Raw genomic sequence first — 18,619 nt, forward strand, 5'->3', positions numbered from 1 at the left:
TGCAGGCATTCTCTTCAATGGAGCCGCTGCTGCTGCCGGCGACTCCATTGAAGACAATGGTCCGCTGGCACACCTGAATTCTTTTTCGGGGAAGGGCTTTACATATAAGCCATTCCCTGGAAATGAATTAAAAGTGATTTAAAAAACAAAAAAAATAGATACTCGCCTCCCTTCAGCTGCCGGGGCACAGCCGCGTCTTCTCCTGCTGTCCCCTGCACTGTGGTGCTGAACTGCTGTCATTCAGCTGAGAGCTGCGCTGAGCCAATCAGAGGCAGCAGTCACTCACCCATTCATGAATTCACGAATGGGTGTGAGTGAGATCTGCCTCTGATTGGTCAGGCTGTGACCAATCAGAGGCAGCTCATTCAGCAGGTGGGGATTTTAAATCCCCGGCTGCTGAATACTACAGAGAGCATTTCAGGAGAACTGCCAGCTGGCCGCAGCTAAACTCCGTCTGCCGGGACCAGGTGAGTATATATTTTTTTGTTGTTTTTACACATTTCTGGATGAATTGCAGGGAAGGGCTTATATATTTAAGCCCTTCCCGAAAATTCATTGTGCGATCGCCGGCAGCCCATTGCTTTCAATGGAGCCGGCTGTATTGCCGGCTCCATTGAATTCAATGGGCTAACATCGTTCTGCCGGGACAAGGTGAGTATATTTTTTTTTTTACTTTTTACACATTTTAGGATGATTTTCAGGTAAGGGCTTATATTTTTAAGCCCTTCCCGAAAATTCATCCCGCGCTAGCCGGCAGCCCATTGCTTTCAATGGAGCCGGCTGTATTGCCGGCTCCTTTGAATTCAATGGTCAGTGCTCGTTTAATCGAGACGAGCACCGCGTGGTGCTCGTCTCGAGTAACGAGCATCTCGAGCACCCTAATGCTCGAACGAGCATCAAGCTCGGACGAGTATGCTCGCTCATCTCTACCAGCCAGCTTAATTAACCCTCACCTGTGCAGGTGTGCTCCTGGAACCCTGTAGAACAACAAACTCCAGCAGCACAACCTAACAACAGCTTTTTGTTTTTTTATTTCCAGTTTCTCTTCCTCACTTTCAAAAAAATCATAACTCTTTTATTTTTTCATCAATGTAGCTGTCTGATGGCCCCCAGCTGCCACGGCAACCAAACAGGACCTCGCGATCACAGCTAGAATCAGGGCAATTAAACGCTGCTGTCAGAATTAACAGCAGCATTTAAAAGGTTAACAGCCATAATCATCATGAGCACCGATCACAGCTGTTGCTGGCAGGTGTCAGCAGTCAGAAACAGCAAACACCCACCCTGTTTATAGCCGAATTGGTTCCCGATCCTGCTCCATACAAACCCCATCAAGGGGTAATAGCCGATCTGATAACTAGGAAAAGCTACCTAAAACTAAGTTCTTGTGCTAGAAAAAAAACACTTTTCAGTGCTGACCACAAGGAGTCTTTCTTTCTTCTAATTTACTGTCCATTGTCTGTTGTCAACTTAAATCTTTCTTTAGTAACAGAGCTAACAAGACAGATAACAGGAAGTGGGGTGGGTCTTTGCTTCCTGCTGTATTATGCTGCACATAGAAGTCTATGGAGAGGAGAGGGAAGAGGAGGAGGGAGACAGAGGCAGTTAGACTCACACAGAGATGCCGCTCTATTGAATGCTTCTCTAGAATTTGTCTCCTAGATACACAGAACATCAACATCTGTCTCTACAGATTGGGATCAGAAAGGAGTTAATTTTGAAAACTCGTTAGTTATGTTTTATACGAATCAGAAAAGATTTGACGCTGTAGGTGGTTTTGTTGGTTGCCTATAATTTCTATAGAATCTAAAAATACAATGCTGTGAAAATGACTAGAAGTAGAGTGTTAGCACCTGCTTTACTGCCCCTTCCATATACCATCATGACTCCTGTTGTGCAAGCAACAATAACTCCTTTTCTCCTTCTCTCCCAGTAAACATGATTCTCATCGCAACACAAAGCCTGCAATTAATTTCATTAGCAACAAACATGAAAAGTATGACATTATTCATTATAATTAGAGTCCTGTGACTTTTACTATTATTACTTAGCTTTTCCCTCCTTCCCTGCACTGTTGTATTACTTTCCTGTTACTATATCTCATCCCTGTAATGTAAATATTATATATGGTAATATATCATGGGAGCTGCTTCAGTGACAGCATTAAATCCTCACAAAGGCTCATTAAAGAGTTTTGGACTAATGCAGTCTAAAGTTGATTTTTTTAAATTTCATAATCTACCAATAATTTTCTTATTTTTTATACAGGTCTTTCTTATAGGATCCAAATGGATCCCTTGTCTTTTCAATTTGTCTGCGTTATATAAGAAAAATAGACACCAAATTAGAAGAAAATTAAATTTTCTTCCGTTCTTTTCCCGCACCACATAAAATGATCTTCTACTTCTCTTGATTCTAAAATTCCAGATGTGTCTATGCTATTTGTTGAGTGATGCTGCCATTACTGCTCACAAGAAGTGGGGTTATACACTTCTGTATGGCCATATAAATGCACTTTGTAATATACATCGTGCATTAAATATTGGCCATACAGAAGTTATATACTTACCCCCTCCGGTGTTGGCGTCCCCGTCTCCATGGCGCCGACCGAAGCCTTCTTCTGCCTGGATTAGGCGCGCTTGGTTAGTCTGCCCTCTTCTGTCCCGCTCCGGCGTGCTTGCGCCGCAGAGGTCTTCTGCGCATGCGCAGAAGACCTGTGCGGCGCGAGCACGCCGGAGCGGCCCCTTCAGCGGGACAGAAGAAGCAGACTGCGCAAGCACGTCTAATCCAGGCAGAAGAAGGCTTCGGTCGGCGCCATGGAGACGGGGACGCCAACACCGGAGGGCGTAAGTATATAACTTCTGTATGGCCAATATTTAATGCACGATGTATATTACAAAGTGCATTTATATGGCCATACAGAAGTGCTTAACCCCACTTGCTTTCGCGGGACAACCCCTTTAAGGTTTTAAGCCTGGCTCTCTTACTAAAGAGTGTGCATACTTACCATAGCCTCAGATTTTATAATTGTTCTCAATGTACCTATGTGTGATTTAGGCTTCTTTTCTAAGAGCGTATATACAGTACGCTATGATCTGATGCATTGGATTCCAATGCATCAGATCACATGGCCGTATTTCTGAGACGTAAAAGCGCCTGGCCAGCCCGATATAGCTCCAGGCGTTTTTACGTTGGGTCAAAAAGATAGTCCGGGAACTATCTTTTGGGCCGGAATACGTTGGCCGCTGCATGGGCTCTGATGGGAGCCCATGGCAGCTGCCGCAGGTGGGAGGAAGTTTAGCAGCGTGGCTGCTAAAATCCCTCCCTCTGCTTTCTTCCCCCTGTGCAGGCTCACCTGTCCTCTCCTCCCTGCCCTGCTGGCTCTCTGCAATGGGAGGGGGTGGGATGGGGCGGAGCTAAGGGCCTGCCCTCTCCCACCTCTTGTCCATAGCCATCAATGGGAGGAGGTGGGAGGGGATGGCGCTTAGCTCCGCCTCCGCCCCTCCCATTGCAAAGAACGAGCAGGGAGGAGAAGAGAGGTGAGCCTGTGATGGAGAGGGAGGGAAAAGGGGTGACGGCATGGTAGTCTCAGGTGCATATGCACCGGGACCCATACCGTCTGTACAGGTGAACAAACTTTTGATTTGTGCACCCATTCACCAATTTTATCTCTCCCAACATAGCATATGCCGGCCATGAAAACGGACGGCCGATATACACTCGTGGGAAAGAAGCCTCAGGCTGCTTTCACACCTGTGTTAGGTCTCAGTTCTGGGTTTTCGTCTATTCCGTTTTTGAAGAAGAGAAACTGAAATAAAACAGGAAAAAAAACGGATGTTTTATTTCCCGTTTCAAAAACACGGCTTCTTTTTGCGTTTATTCCATCAGGCTCTCTTTTTTGGATGGGAAATAACACTGCAGACTGCTCTATTTTCCTGTCCAAAAAAACGGAAATCTAACGGAATGGAAGCAAGCGGTAGCCTTCTGTTTTTTTAAACGCCGTTGAAAGCGATGGGGAATAAAACGTATCAATTTTTTTCTGTTTTATTTCAGTTTTTCTCCGCAAAAAATGGAGCAGAGAGACGGAAACCCTGAAGTAAACCCTAAGGGCTCAGTCAGATGGGCGTTTTGTTAGCTGGGCATATTTTCTCATTTGCGATTCGCATCTATTAGATCCAATGCTTTTTAATGGCAGCAGTCACATGTCCAATTTTTACATGCACAAAAAGTCTGCGACGCAAATTATAGGACTCCAGACTTTAAAATGCGGCTATTTTCGCAAAAATGCAGGACTGGTCATTGACTGCTACACGCCGCACAGTGCATTTTTTTAGCATGACGCATGCTTCGGTCATGCGTATTTTTTTACACATGCGTTTTGCTGCCTGTATGAATAATGGCTGAAAGCGTGTAGGTCTTTAGACATTGGTTGGGCTGGCGGAGTTGGGTGTGGCTGTGGTGGCGGCTATGGTGCACACGGTGGAGGCTGTGTGCTCATAAACAAGCGCCATCTGTACCACATTCGATACTGCTCAATGTTGTAGTGCAGCTAAAATGGATTATTTGGGGGGGTGGCCATTTCAATTATAAATGATATGCAGTCTTGCGTGCTAACCCTCACTGCATCGGGCATGCCATGTAGCAAAGCAGCTACAAATTGTGCAAAGGTTCCTGCTGCATAAGTTGTGACACTCTGTTGACGCAGCATGTCAAACGCCTCCTGTCGCATAGCATCGTGGCTGGCAGCTCTTGTTGAGGCCTCAGCTTTGGCAGCTGTAGACCTACCGTGTCTTCTCTTTGATGGTAAGGCCGAGGTTGCAGGGGTAGGAGCGATTCTAGATGCTGCTGCAGTGGGCGCTTGCTGGGAACTTCCTTCTCCCGGGGAGTCAAGAGAGACTGGTTGGGAGCTGTCTTCCTTACCGTGCTCCTCAGGTTGTACCACAGCTCCTTGTAAGTTGCCAGTGGACCTGTGGGAAAAATTATTAGTTGGCATTGTAGGCTTCCATCAAACTGGAGTTGCGGCAATTGCCGCCTACTGCAGAAACGAACACCAGTGTGAGTGGCCCAACTTTCAACTTGTGGCACGCTTCTGTGCAACTTTGTACTTATGACTGAAAATCCATTGCTTTCTGCAGATAATTCAGCTGGTTGAAATACATATACAGCTTCTTCTGAAGTGCCCCATCGCCGCTGCTCCCTTTTGCAAGGTACTCTTTGCGGTATGGGTCTCGCGCACTCCGCCATTTTTCTTTTATTGTTTTTACTACGACAAATGGATGACGGGGAAAAAAAGATAAATTAGGTGCCTTACATAAAAACTATGCAGCAGATTAATTCGCAACGACAATATAGAAAAGTGCATGCAAACATGCACACAGACATGCGACCATGCACTCGCAAGCACACATGTACACTGACATGCGACCATACACTCAAACATGCACACAGACATGCGACCATGCACTCGCAAGCACACATGTACACTGACATGCGACCATACACTCAAACATGCACACAGACATGCGACCATGCACTCGCAAGCACACATGAACACTGACATGCAACCATACACACAATGAAACATGCACACAGACATGCGACCATGCACTCGTAAGCACACAAGCATCTGCAGACATGCACCCATGTACACAAAAGCACACATGAACGCAGACGTGAGCATACACATGCAAACAAACATTCATGTTTTGCAGACACAAACACACAAGCAAACCATAATAAGCAATGCATGATACACAGAGACATGCTCTTGCACACATGCATGCACGCCCCATTCACACTTAGTTACACAGCTCAAAAAAGTACTTACACATTCTGCTTTTGGCTGGGATGTTGCCACTGGTTCATTTCTAGCTGAACATGGCGTGTGCCAACTCCTCCCAACTACGATCCTTTATGTCTTTCTCGGCATAGTCCACATTGGTGGTGTCCCAAATAGCGGGATAGTCCTCCATTAAGGCAACGAGTCTACCCATGTTAAACATGTTGGCTAGAATGGCCAGAGCTGTTTCTAAGAAGTACACATCCCTTTTTCCCACCCCCTTGCCTTTTCCCCACCTCCCAGGCTTCAAATCCGAACGCGAAATCCGCAAATGTATTTAAATGTATTTGTGGATCGCTGCAGATAATAAACTCTCATAAAGATGAATGGAGCCAGATCTGCGATAAAATGGAGAATGCTGCGATTTTAGATCTCTGCACCTACCAAATAAATACACTAAAATCAAATCCGCATAGCTAAAATCATTTGCGAAAGCCCCATTCTTTTCTATGGGCGGCTACAGATGTGGATTTCCTCGAGTCAAATCTGTGCGGATTCCACAAATAAAATCTGCAAGTGGATATTGGGCATTAATGTGCTGGCTTCCACAATCAATAAAGAGGAGTCAGGTTTTTTTTAGCCTTGGTCACCACTGTTAATAATTAAGAGCAATTGTATATTGTATACCACCGTGTACATCTACCGGGCATCTGTACGCGGTGGTAAGGCAGTTGGATGCAAATTGTTTTTGTTAAAGGGGTTGTCCCGCGAAACCAAGTGGGGTTATACACTTCTGTATGGCCATATTAATGCACTTTGTAATGTACATTGTGCATTAATTATGAGCCATACAGAAGTTATTCACTTACCTGTTCCGTTGCTAGCGTCCCCGTCTCCATGGTGCCGCCTAATCTTCAGCGTCTAATCGCCCGATTAGACGCGCTTGCGCAGTCCGGTCTTCTCCCTTCTGAATGGGGCCGCTCGTGCCAGAGAGCGGCTCCTCGTAGCTCCGCCCCGTCACGTGTGCCGATTCCAGCCAATCAGGAGGCTGGAATCGGCAATGGACCGCACAGAAGACCTGCGGTCCACCAAGGGTGAAGATCCTGGCGGCCATCTTCACAAGGTAAGTAAGAAGTCACCGGAGCGCGGGGATTCGGGTAAGTACTACCCGTTTTTTTTTTTTTATCCCTGCATCGGGTTTGTCTCGCGCCGAACGGGGGGGCTATTGAAAAAAAAAAACCCGTTTCGGCGCGGGACAACCCCTTTAAGTATAAGAGGATATAGGAAGAAGGCAGCAAGTGCATACATAGAGAACGAGGATTATTTGTACGTTTTGGAGGTCTCTATTGTGGCATTGGGCAGTAGCATTCTGATAGGGCATATATTTGATCCACAATGCAAGATAAATGTGTGCCTGAACTGGAAGGTGAGGAATAGCAATGACAGAACTTTTCAAAAGTTCAGTTCAGCTGGTTAGACAAATTTGGGCAAAAAGTTAGCTATGTCTAGAGGAAAGCAGGTTTAATCGCCAACACAGAAAAGGGTTCTTTACTGTAAGAGCAGTGAGACTGTGGAACTCTCTGCCTGAGGATGTGGTGATAGCAAAATCCATAGAGGAGTTTAAAAGGGGACTTGATGTCTTTCTGGAGCGGAAGGATATTACAGGATATAAATCTTAGGTTAATTGTTAATCCGGGTATACAGGCAGGTAGGAACTATTAGGGGTTGATCCAGGGAACAGTCTGATTGCCATTAGGGAGTCGGGAAGGAATTTTTCCCCCAAAAGGGCTTATTGGCTCCTGCTCTTGGTTTTTTTTGCCTTCCTCCGGATCAACAACACAGGAGGCTAGACAGGCTGGACTAGATGGACATTGTCTTCATTTGGCCTTACATACTATGTTACTCCAAATTAGTTCAAACTAAACCTGAACTTCACAAATACCCCTAAAATTGGTGTATAACACTGCATAAGAACCATAAAAGCCTTGTATAACACTCTTAGGTTAACTACGTTTCAGCTGTTTTTAAGGAAAAATTAATGTCAAAGTAACAGTAACAGCAACATGTATGGCTAGGGGTAAACAGATGGTACCCAGTGGTAACGAACAGCTTGCTTAAAAACACACTGCACTAGTCCAAAAATTAACCTTTTTTGTTGGTTTATACATATATGGTATAATGAAAACCAGATCGTCTCCAATAAAACAGACAGAGAGAAACATCTATACCATCTAAAAAGGACACTTTAAAATCAGGGCTACCATCCCCCATGTTTAAAAAAAAAAAAAGTTCGGTATTTGTTATTTTGGATAGAACAAAAATTCTGAAGTTCAGTCTTTTTATCTGGCAGGCAGAATGGAGGTGCGATGAAAAGCACTGAGAAGAAACAAGGCCCATTGAAATCAATGATGATTCTACATGATGCGTTTAATTTCTATTGTAGGATTGTAAAACAGAAGGCCTCTTGACCACGGGCAGATATTTGCTGTGGAATCTGCGGCGGGCGTCCGCATCGCGGGTCCACAGCAAACAGCGCCCATAGCATGCTATGGGAAATCAAAGTTATAGTTCTACCAACTATTACTTTTGACTTTTCCTGTGATGCTTCCTACTTGAATCTTGAATGGCTGTGAGCGGTAGTGATGCATTGCTAAAACAACTGGTTCAGTTCACACCATTTGTTTATGCATATTAAAGAAACCATATGCCCAAACTCAAAGTATGAACCAAGAAAACAAAATTGCTCTCCACCTTCCCCTTTGGCACTCTGCATAGGGAATGGCAATTACTTGCTTCCTGCCCCATTTTAACAATCTTCACAGCATTGACGGCAATGTTGATTTATTTAAATAAAAAGTAAAAAAAAAAAAACTGTTAAAAAAAGAAAGTTTGTAGCTGCGCCTTTCGTTTTATTAAAGTTATATACTTGTTAAAATTATAAGACTTCTTTTGAAATAATGGACTTTGACAGGTAAGGGATTAAACTACAAGGGGATGAAAGAAGATTCTGCTTTGATCTGATCCCTAACAAGTTGAAGAGCAGAGTTTTATTTTAGTCGACAGTCTTGCAGCTGAACACAAGAAAGTGAAGAGAAAGTGCCAAAAGGAAGCCTGGCATTTTTTCGAACATGAATCCAAGCTGTCTAGATCCAATTAGGTAAATGCATATGATTAACCGATTGAACGGAAAAAAAAAAATCAAAAATAAAATGAAGGTATATCACTGACATTCAAAAAGTTTACTTTGATATGTAGGTGGATACGGTTAATTTCTTCCTTCCGGAAAGTAAGTCTATTATAAGGTAAGAGCTGAATACTTCCTATTCTGCTCCATAGTCTGAATAAGCCTAGCTGATCAAACGTCCTACCTTAATATTCAGAAAAATACCTCTAATGATAAAATTGGAGCATTGGAAGCATTGTGGATGTGTATTGCTGGAGGCTAATGTGATCAATGCAGAAGCAATTTCTTCTCCAGCGTCTTTCTACCCACAGAGACAAAGATGTAGACTCGTGTTTTCTAAAATGGTTCTTTTCAACCTTGTCCTTATTGAACCCTGAATGTGTGAGGTTTTAGCAATAATTCCTAAACTGGCACATGGATTGTTATATCTACTTTACATGAGGGAATTACTCTGGACAGATGCCACAAGTATATAATTTGGCTTGAAGTGGAAGGATTGGAAGCTACATTACTAAATAGTTCTCTTAGATAATATTGCCAAAAGCCATGCTGTTGCCGATTTCAGGTTAAGAGAATATAAACTGAACAGGAAGGCATTTAGTAAATGCTTTAAAAAGCAAAAGGGCATAGAAAATTGCTCATTCCAGCTGATAACTGAAAGAAATGGGGTTTTGAGTTATATTTATACACAGTATATAATTTGAGAGAAATTCTGCAAGTTCAGGTTTAACTATGTGTGTTATTCTTTTGGCTTGCTTTGCTACTAAATCCAGAGCAGCTGATTAGTGGTTAATGTGTAGATTAGGAAAGGCATGGCTTGGTTATGGAGAAGTGAAGGCACACTTTATTTGAGCTCCTGGTCCCACTTCCACAGTTTTGCTCATAGCATACTCCAGACATCCTTTTTGCATAATGGGAAACCATAAAAAAACAAGGGATTCAGGAAGACCTATAGGACCCTGAGCTCTACTGGAACCATACATCAATTTATGTCAGTCAGAGAGGAGAGTGCAGCCTTGTGGCCTACTGTTCACCAGCATCCTGGCTCTGATGGGCCTCCTTTTGCATTGGACGCTGCCCCCTCTCATGTATACTAAGCATACCAACATCAGGAGTATGGTCTCTTTGCAAGTGCACTCCAGACTCTCCTGCTCCACACCGACTCCTGCTGAGTCCAGAGACAACATCCCTGGAAGTCCAGTCCTCCGAATGCTGGATGAGACACCGTCATCTTCCCAATATGTTCTGCTTCTCTAAGTCCCTGTCCAGCAGCGGCGCTTCCAGCTCCCACTCTGACACCTCCACTCCCTAGCCAGAGAAGCACCATGCAGCAGTCAGAGACTGATGTAGATGAGCCTCGCTGGGTCCTCAATGTGGGCATACAGAACACTAAAGTTGGTTTCCTCTCCTCCTGTCCATGCCATCTGTCTCCACAGTCTCTCCAACAGCAGTCTTGCCCTTTGGGGTATCTTCCTCCTGTACCCCTCCAGGAGTCCCCGACTTCATGGTTAGTGTCACCCCTAGGGCCTTAGCTTCTATTATTCCCCCTGTTATACACACCACACTTTTGCCCACAGGGACCTCAGAGACCTACATTCCTGCATTAATTCAATGCTCATCAAAGATGACATGAAAACTTACATTGGCCGTTTAGAGACTGTATATTGATCCCACCTAAGATGAGACATTTATAACACTGGTGTCTTCTTATGTGTTTGTGACTGCAACCTCTGCAGCCCTTCTAGTTACTTCCATGTTTCTCCAAAGTCATTCTAAAGTAGAAGAAAAAAAACAGTCAAGGACACAAACTGAGGAGAGCAAACAAGAAGTTCCTCAAAGTGATGTTCCTCCCTTTTCATTTCAAATTCACAGCAAGATTTGGGATGCAAAAAAACTCCTGCTTCTTTTAAAACACCATTCCTCCACTTACAAAACAAGACAAGACACTTATCAAAACAAAAAAAGTCACTGGGATGTTAAGCAAGGGCAGCATGTGTTCTCAAGTGACGAGTCATGCCAATTCAAATTTATTTCAAAGAGGAGGAGAAAGAGTAGCATATCACAGTGAATGTATGCTGCCAATAGTGAACAATGGATGAAGTTGCCAGTGTAGTGGCCCAGTACATCTATTCCATTTATTTTTCCTACACGGCCGTCCTGAAGTCTGGGATCACCGGGTGAAGGTACACCCATTGGCTTTTCCCATCCCGCCATCCTGAAGTCTAGGTTCACTGGGTGGAGGCACTCTTAAAGGGGTTGTCCCGCGGCCAAAACGAAAATTTTTTCACACCCCAGTCCCCCATGTTAAGCAAGCATCACAAACTACCCATGTAAATCGTTTTTTTAGAGCGTTTCTACTCACCATGAAGCTGTTTCATGAAGTTATAAAAATCTTCTTCCAAGATGGTCGCCGTCATTTCCCAAGGTGCACCGCTGGTCTTCTCCCATGGTGTACTGCGGGTCTTCTCCCATGGTGCACCGTGGATGTTCTTCTCCAGTCTGAGCTCCACTGCCGATTACAGCCACCTCATTGGCTGATCGGCACCACATGACGGGGGTGGAGCTACGCGATGACACTGAGAAGGGGGAGGAGCCAGGACGCAGCTTGTGAGCCCAGACCATCCAGAAGAGGAATCTTCAGTGCGCAAGCGCGACTGTTCATGCGGCCAGAGCAGAAGCTTAGTCGTCGCCATGGAGACGGGCACGCCAGCACCGGAGGGGGTAAGTGTATAACTTCTGTATGGCCAATATTTAATGCACGATGTATATTACAAAGTGCATTAATATGGCCATACAGAAGTGTTTAACCCCACTTGCTGTCGCGGGACAACCCCTTTAAGTCTACTTCTTTACCTACACTGCCAATTCTGTGTAAACTGTACCATCATCTGGAACTTATGTTTAGTAAAGTTTTGCCAGGCCCTGACCATTCCCAGGGACTTGAGGTATGTTACTTTTGTCTGCGGCTCTATTATTTACCGCCAAGGGTCATACTAGTGTGTAACAGAACGGTGACGTCACCCGTGACATCTGTTATCACTGTTCTTCAGTTTATTGGGCATCCCTATCCTCCGGAAGAGGCCCAGCGCTGCTCTGGCCGAGGCTACGTGTGTCCCTTTGGGAGGGAGCCAGGTAAGTGCCACCGTGACAAGTGACCACTCTACCCTCCCTGCTCAACATGTGCCTTGTGTCTGGGGTCACCCTACGGGCCATTGCACCAGCGGGTTTGAGATTGCAAATGTAGTTGGGCGTTTGGACATAATGAATGGAATTTTCAGTCCTAAGAAGCAAAAGCTTGGTTTCATCTATTTCATCTTAATTTAGACCGGGGAGAAATCAAGTGGGTCCCGAGTTCATTGAGCAGCAGTGATATGGCCTCAAACATACAGAGAAGAGCAAGATATTCTTTGACATAGTTTCTGGATACTTATCTGCAAAGACAAAAGCAGTCATTCAAAGTCTTCAGAACTCGTTCTTCGAGATGCCTGGACAACCTACCATTTGATGTCTTGGCATTTCTAATATCCTTTTGATACTTGCAAATCTTTTATATCATTAGTTTTGGAAGTCCGCACTTGAACTTAACAAAATCATTTTATAAATCTTATTACAATCGTGTTACTCATTTCTCACCTTGTCTTGTAGATTAATGATTAGCTTTAGAAGACATTCGATGACATTATAAACTTTTTCACATACCATTTCTGTATAATCGAATTCCCTAATTCCCTTCCCTAGTTAGCATTAAGCATGGTCTTTTATTATAAAGTATCCAAAATGCAGTAAAATGAACTTGCCTCACAGTGAGGCCACATTTATCAACCACAGTTTAGTCAAGGTACAGCTGTGATGTGACCAAAGCCTTTTTGAAATGCTTATGCCTGTGTGGTGAAGGTAAAAACGGATAAATGAGTCTTTGGCCATAGCAACGGTGAACTTGACTAAACCATGGCTGTTAGATGTGGCTTCATTCTAGTGGTGCTGAAGCTTAGAAGGCATCTGCACTCTTGGGTAAAGTTATCTGGGGGCCTGTGAATCAAAGCCAAGGAAAGGAAGCCTCGCAGGTGTCGCGGCGAGGTGGTGCGCGACGCAGGTTTCAGCATACGATGGAGCCACAGAGTTAACATAAATACACATTGTTTTATTGAAGAATTCAGAAATGCTGATTATACCAGTATGAGCGTAAGTAGCAACAAGAGTAACTGGCAATAGACTATCGGAGTTTCGCTCTATGGTTACTGAATGCTGTACATACTAACGGTTCTGTGTCTGTTATCTACAACAAGCAATAAATCAAAACAATATGAATGACATTTGCAAGAGTTCGGGCTCCTACACACTGATGATCGCAATTTTGCAGTTTGCCAGATGCGATGTCAGAGAGTCGGCGTTGCGATTTCCCTGTAAAATCCTCACAACGCATTTTTTTTAGCACAGAAGACTTCCGCAGGTGTTCCGCTCATTGCTAGTAGAATGGCTCCACCCTCTCAGATTTTTGAGCGTTTTTTTTACAAACAGGACAGCATTACTTCAGCTGACATTTCATAATTTTCAGTGAACAGCGAAGACGTGTCGCTATCACGTAATGTAGTTCTCCTTAATTGGCTTGTTTCGGTGAGCAGCCGATGATGCTGGATGAAAGAAGATCACGCAGACACAGATGCTGGTTCCATCCAATTTTGGAACAATGACCACTGAAAGGGGACTTTGGATCTCTGTATGGGGACCTGCTCAACACCCTGCCTAATTCAAGACATGCGTTCGGCTCTCAACATCTGTGTTTGATAAGCTTTTAGAAAAACTTTGCCTTGAACTGACTTACTAAAATACTCGCCTGCGACGTTGTATCTCTGCAGAGGAACGTCTGTTAGTCACACTAAGAATGAGTTTGTGAGTGAGGTATGCTGTGCGGCTGCTGATAGGGGCCCATTTTTGTGACACACCAATAGTGCAGCCTTAGTTTGGAAGCAGGGGATTCCCTAATCCAAGGTTGTCACCTAGTTCGCAACAGGGCCGGTGGCAGTCGTGCCAGCCGTATTGAATACATACAGAAAACATTGTGATTTCCTGCTGCTCTTACTGGGGAAATAGCCTTGCATCACTGTGGGGTTTACCTTCTTCCCATTGTTTTCCATCGGGCCAGCAGCATTGAAAGCTACGTGAGAACATTACAAGCAGCTGCTGCAGCTATAAGGGCAGCAGAGAGCATTCCTTCATCCCTGAGGGGAGTCCCCTCATCACTGAACTCTATGGCAGCAACGGAAGGGTATTCCTTCATCCCTATGGGGAGTCCCCTCATGCCTGAACACTGCGGCAGCAGCGACTGAAGGAAACCTCTGGCTCTGCAGTCAAAGCTGAGGCCAGAGATCACCATGTTCTCCCATTGCTTTCAATGCTGCTAACCTCATTTAAAACAATGGGATGAAGGAAACCCCTGCAGTGTTGCGAGGCTGTTTTTATAGTAAACACCTTGTATGCGGGCGATTTCAGAAGGATTTTATGAACACAATATCGGGCTGTGAATCACGGCGCAATTCTGCTCTTACCGGTATTTAGGAGCGTGTACAGAAATGCATTTCAAATTGCATGCGTTAGGGCCACTGTGCAAGTGCCTTTACATTGAAAAAGCGTACAGAGCAGACAATGAAAGCTTCTCCGCTCCTTCGTGTGGCTGACATTTAATTACACAATGTTAATTTATTGTATTGTTTCCCATGCAGATTCCTTGCAGAAGCTATATTCTTCTCAGCTTTACAATTTGAATTCCTGCTGAGCCTCACAACCATTTTCAGAATAGTCCGCACCACCTCAAAGGCTATTTGGAGGTGAATGCAGCCCGAGGCCTCAGTCAGACGGGCGTTTTTTCGCGCGACTTGCGCATCGCATGACGGATGCGCATGCGCAAATCGCGTGACCGGGGGCGAAAAATCGCTGGAAAAATCTGCACCTAGCCGCGTTTATCGTCGCAGCAAAACGCCCGTCTGACCAGAGTAAAATCGCCGTGCGCATCAAAATGCGCATGAATCGTAGCATGGCCGGAACTTGATTTCGCGGAACTTTTTCGCACATTTTTCGCCGCGCACATGAAAAAGCGCATGAATCTTAGCATGCCCGGAACTTAGCGGGACTTTTTCACACATTTTTCGCCATGCACATGGATCTTTATAGACTGGCCGGAACTTTTATTTTCGAAGTAATCATGCTGCAGCCTACTAGCAGGTGTTATAAATAGCTGCTAATGAGGCCTGTTCTTCATTCTACTTCTGGTTCTTCCTGGGTGTGCGTGACACTACTGGAGTTGGAGAGATGTCGTCGCCAGATGATATTTTCTCTACCTGATTGCTGATGCGTCTATCTAGGCTTTCTGCTGGGCTGCCAGAGGATGTGTCTGGCTACCTTTCTAGTGACCAATCTAGGGCTAGCGATAGTCCTGGGTCAGTCAGGAGGAGGAGGAGGAGGACTAGGAGGTACTGGGTGCATCCGCTGGTGGAGCGGCGGGATCGTATTGGGATGTTTCACTCCCAGTACGCGGACCTGAGGCAGTACCCGGACCGTTTCGCTGCCGCCTTTCGTTTGTCGGTCACCATGTTCGATGAACTTCTTGAGGTGGTGCGTGCCGGGATTACGCACAGAGATACCAACATGCGTGACAGTATCTCTGCTGAGGAAAGACTCCTGGTCACTCTGGGGTAAGTTCTCATCTGTCTCGAGGTCACATCATCTGTCGTTATATGTCATCCCTTCCCCATGTAGCCTTTGTACCTTTGTCTAGAAATGTTTTGGCTTATTCTGACGACCGTATATCGCCTCGTGTTTGTACGCTGAGCCGATATACGTTGTCCTTGTCTACAGGTGGAGGATGATGGAAGAGGGATAGTGGACATCCCTGGAGCACTGAGCTCCTGCCCATTCCACGCCCCTCACCACTAATAGCAATGGGAAGGGCGGGACGGGGGCACAGCTAAGCAGTGGTACATTGAGAGCAAATAGTGGGGAGGGGTGGGCAAGGGGCAGGAGCTCAGTTACTCATCCTGGCTCTTTCATCCTCCTCCCCCTGCAGACAAGGCCTACGTATATCGGCCGCACCCCTTCCTCATCCATTGTTGATTATTGCAGTCCTTTGTTTTTCCTCATCTTGCTGCGGTGTGTTTGACAGTCCCTTGATTAGTCTGTATCAAGGGAGCGTGATGCAGCTGAATAATTAGTCTCACCTGTCTTCCACGGTGAGCTTCTCAGAAAGTGATGGTGGATCTATCACCATTCTTCAAATCTTAGTATTGCTTTGACGCCTTAGAAATAATGGCACAATCTTCAAGCAGTAATCCAGGCGTCTATTTTTTCCATGTTTGGCCCTTTTTTTTTACCAACCATTGTTCTGTAGCCTTAGTTTGGGTGTTTGGGGGGGGGGGGGGGGGGGGGGAAGCCTCCTTGTGTTGTGTAAATACTTGATGTAGCGCTTACTTGGTTTTGCCCGAGCATGAGTTGACATTTTGCAGATGGTTACCATAGCAAACATGTTTTGGGAACCAGCCAAGAGCTAGATGAACAGGCAGTGCGCCAATGTTCCATGTTTGTTAGTGGTCTGAGTATTAGGCCTCCTTCACACGGGCGAGACTGCATGGGTGTGAGAATTGCAGTGATCTTGCATCGCTACTCTGTATGCTATTGCTGGGATTTTCTCGCATCAATAAAGTATTTTTTTTTTTAAGTGCTACAAAATTCCCAGCGGAAGCTCCAAAATCACGTGACTTTGTAGCATCTGCTACTGTCAAAGCTGCACCGCATCGCATGCAAGCCACATTTTTGTGCGAGGCGATGCAACAGAGGAATGCTCCATAGAGAAACATGGGCTACGCAACCTAGCGTGTCATGGGCATATCGCCAGACATGCGAGGTTTGTGTGTAGTTTGGGAGTATGCTACAAAACATCTCATGTGTGTAGGAACCCATAGAAAACCACAGGCTTCTACTATATGCATTTTGTATGATTGTAGCAATGCTCCCAAAGAACGGAACTTTGTCGCCCGTGTGAAGGAGCCCTTATGTTTGCAGTAGTTTAGGTTAAATGATGCTTTTCTATATATAGAAAGTGCATGTCATGTAGCAAAGTTCTAACCTTATTTTTTTTCTCCTCTTCTCCCACAGATTTCTGGCTACTGGGGATTCCTATGCTTCGCAGCATTCGCAGTTCCTGATTGGCCGCTCTACCATTGGGGGAATCGTCAGGGAGACCTGTGACGTCCTTTGGCAGTGTCTTGTACCTTTGGTGATGGCTCCTCCCTCTCGTCAAGATTGGCTGGACGTCGCCGAGGGCTATATGAGCGCTGCGCAGTTCCCAAACTGCATTGGGGCGTTGGACGGGAAGCATATTCATGTCCTGAAGCCACCTAACTCGGGGTCGCAATATTTCAACTATCGGCAGTTCTTTTCAGTGGTCCTCCTTGCTGTTGCTGACAGTAACTATCGATTCCTGCTTGTTGATATTGGGGCCTTTGGAAGTGCTTGGGATGCGCGCATTTTCCGCACGTCCAGAATGGGTAGGCGGATGAGGGAGCAGCAGCTTTCTATTCCGGCGCCTCAGACCCTTCCTGGGTCGTCAGGTACAGCTGCCCGATTTGTCTTTGTGGCGGATGAGGCATTTGGCCTGTCTAATAATGTAATGCGGCCCTTTGCTCGCAGAAACATTGACACCAGGAGGCAGGTCTTTAATTACCGCCTCACACGAGTGTTACTAAGTACCATTCAGCTGGCTCCTGACAACGTGTCTGCGGTAATTAGGGCCTGTGTGGTTCTACATAATTTCTGCCGGCAACATGATACAGTTTTGAATGTTCCGCAGCCTTTACCCACAGCTTTTGGGGGCGAAGTTTTGGAGGAGGCTGTGCAGCATGGTAGGCCAGAACAATCGGCTGTCCTCGTCAGGGACCTCTTCACGGAGTATTTCCTATCTCCACAGGGAGCACTTGCGTGCAGTTGAAACATGCTCTAGGAAGGCGATGAGCTGGTTTCTCAAGATTGTATTTTTTTTTTTTTTAAGCTGGCTGTGCCCCTTTTTTTTTTAGGTAGGTGATTATTGGCACATTCTCTTAGTTAGGGACTCGCAAGTAACGAGGATCCTTGACGCGGATTGCGAGCTTGGACTAACTTGCCCACCTTCAGCTCCATATAGGAAAGGGCCTTTCCAAATTTGGCGCTCTTTTAAAACAGTTCGCTGAAGTAGGGCAATGTAGTAAACTAATACCTCGTTTGGGGCCCTTAGCCAAGGGAACCCGTAAACAGATTTTTGTGTTTTCATTTGTTGAGTGTGTGTGTGTGTGTGTGGGGGGGGGGGGGGCTTAAAAGGCTGCAAATGTGTTCCTGTACAGAATAGAGACTACAAACACCTAAGGGCTCAGTCACAGGGGTGCATCGGGACCCGCACCCCGGCGCCAATGCCGCAGTGTGACTCAGCCGGTTAACTGTGTGTTTTCTCTAACTCTTGTTGCATGTCCCACTGTGTGAAATGTGTTTGAAATGAGTATTGAGGGTTGAAATGCTGGCCGCGACATGCAAGACAAACCACTCAATGCAGCCTGTAACCATGGATCTCTGCTGGACCCTTTGTACCGTCCAAGAGAAGTGGTAAAACCTAACTCAAGAGTTCCAAGTTAGAGGCA

General features: G+C 45.5%; 1 protein-coding gene across 1 annotated transcript; it reads left to right on the forward strand.

Annotated features, from left to right (window-relative positions):
• Nucleotides 1–15,473: 15,473 nt before the first annotated feature.
• Nucleotides 15,474–17,940, forward strand: LOC136621404 (uncharacterized). Its single transcript, XM_066596932.1, has 2 exons — nucleotides 15,474–15,652; nucleotides 17,109–17,940. The coding sequence occupies exons 1-2, from the start codon at nucleotides 15,474–15,476 to the stop codon at nucleotides 17,938–17,940; spliced, it is 1,011 nt and encodes a 336-aa protein (XP_066453029.1).
• Nucleotides 17,941–18,619: the final 679 nt, after the last annotated feature.

Source organism: Eleutherodactylus coqui, chromosome 1, assembly GCF_035609145.1.
Source record: "Eleutherodactylus coqui strain aEleCoq1 chromosome 1, aEleCoq1.hap1, whole genome shotgun sequence".
NCBI lineage: Eukaryota > Metazoa > Chordata > Amphibia > Anura > Eleutherodactylidae > Eleutherodactylus > Eleutherodactylus coqui.

Excerpts from the sequence above, each read along its gene's own strand:
- LOC136621404 (XM_066596932.1), top strand. The coding sequence starts at position 15,474 with ATGTTTCACTCCCAGTACGCGGACCTGAGGCAGTACCCGGACCGTTTC. Across the intron at positions 15,653-17,108 it reads AGACTCCTGGTCACTCTGGG|ATTTCTGGCTACTGGGGATT; the intron begins GTAAGTTCTCAT and ends CTTCTCCCACAG.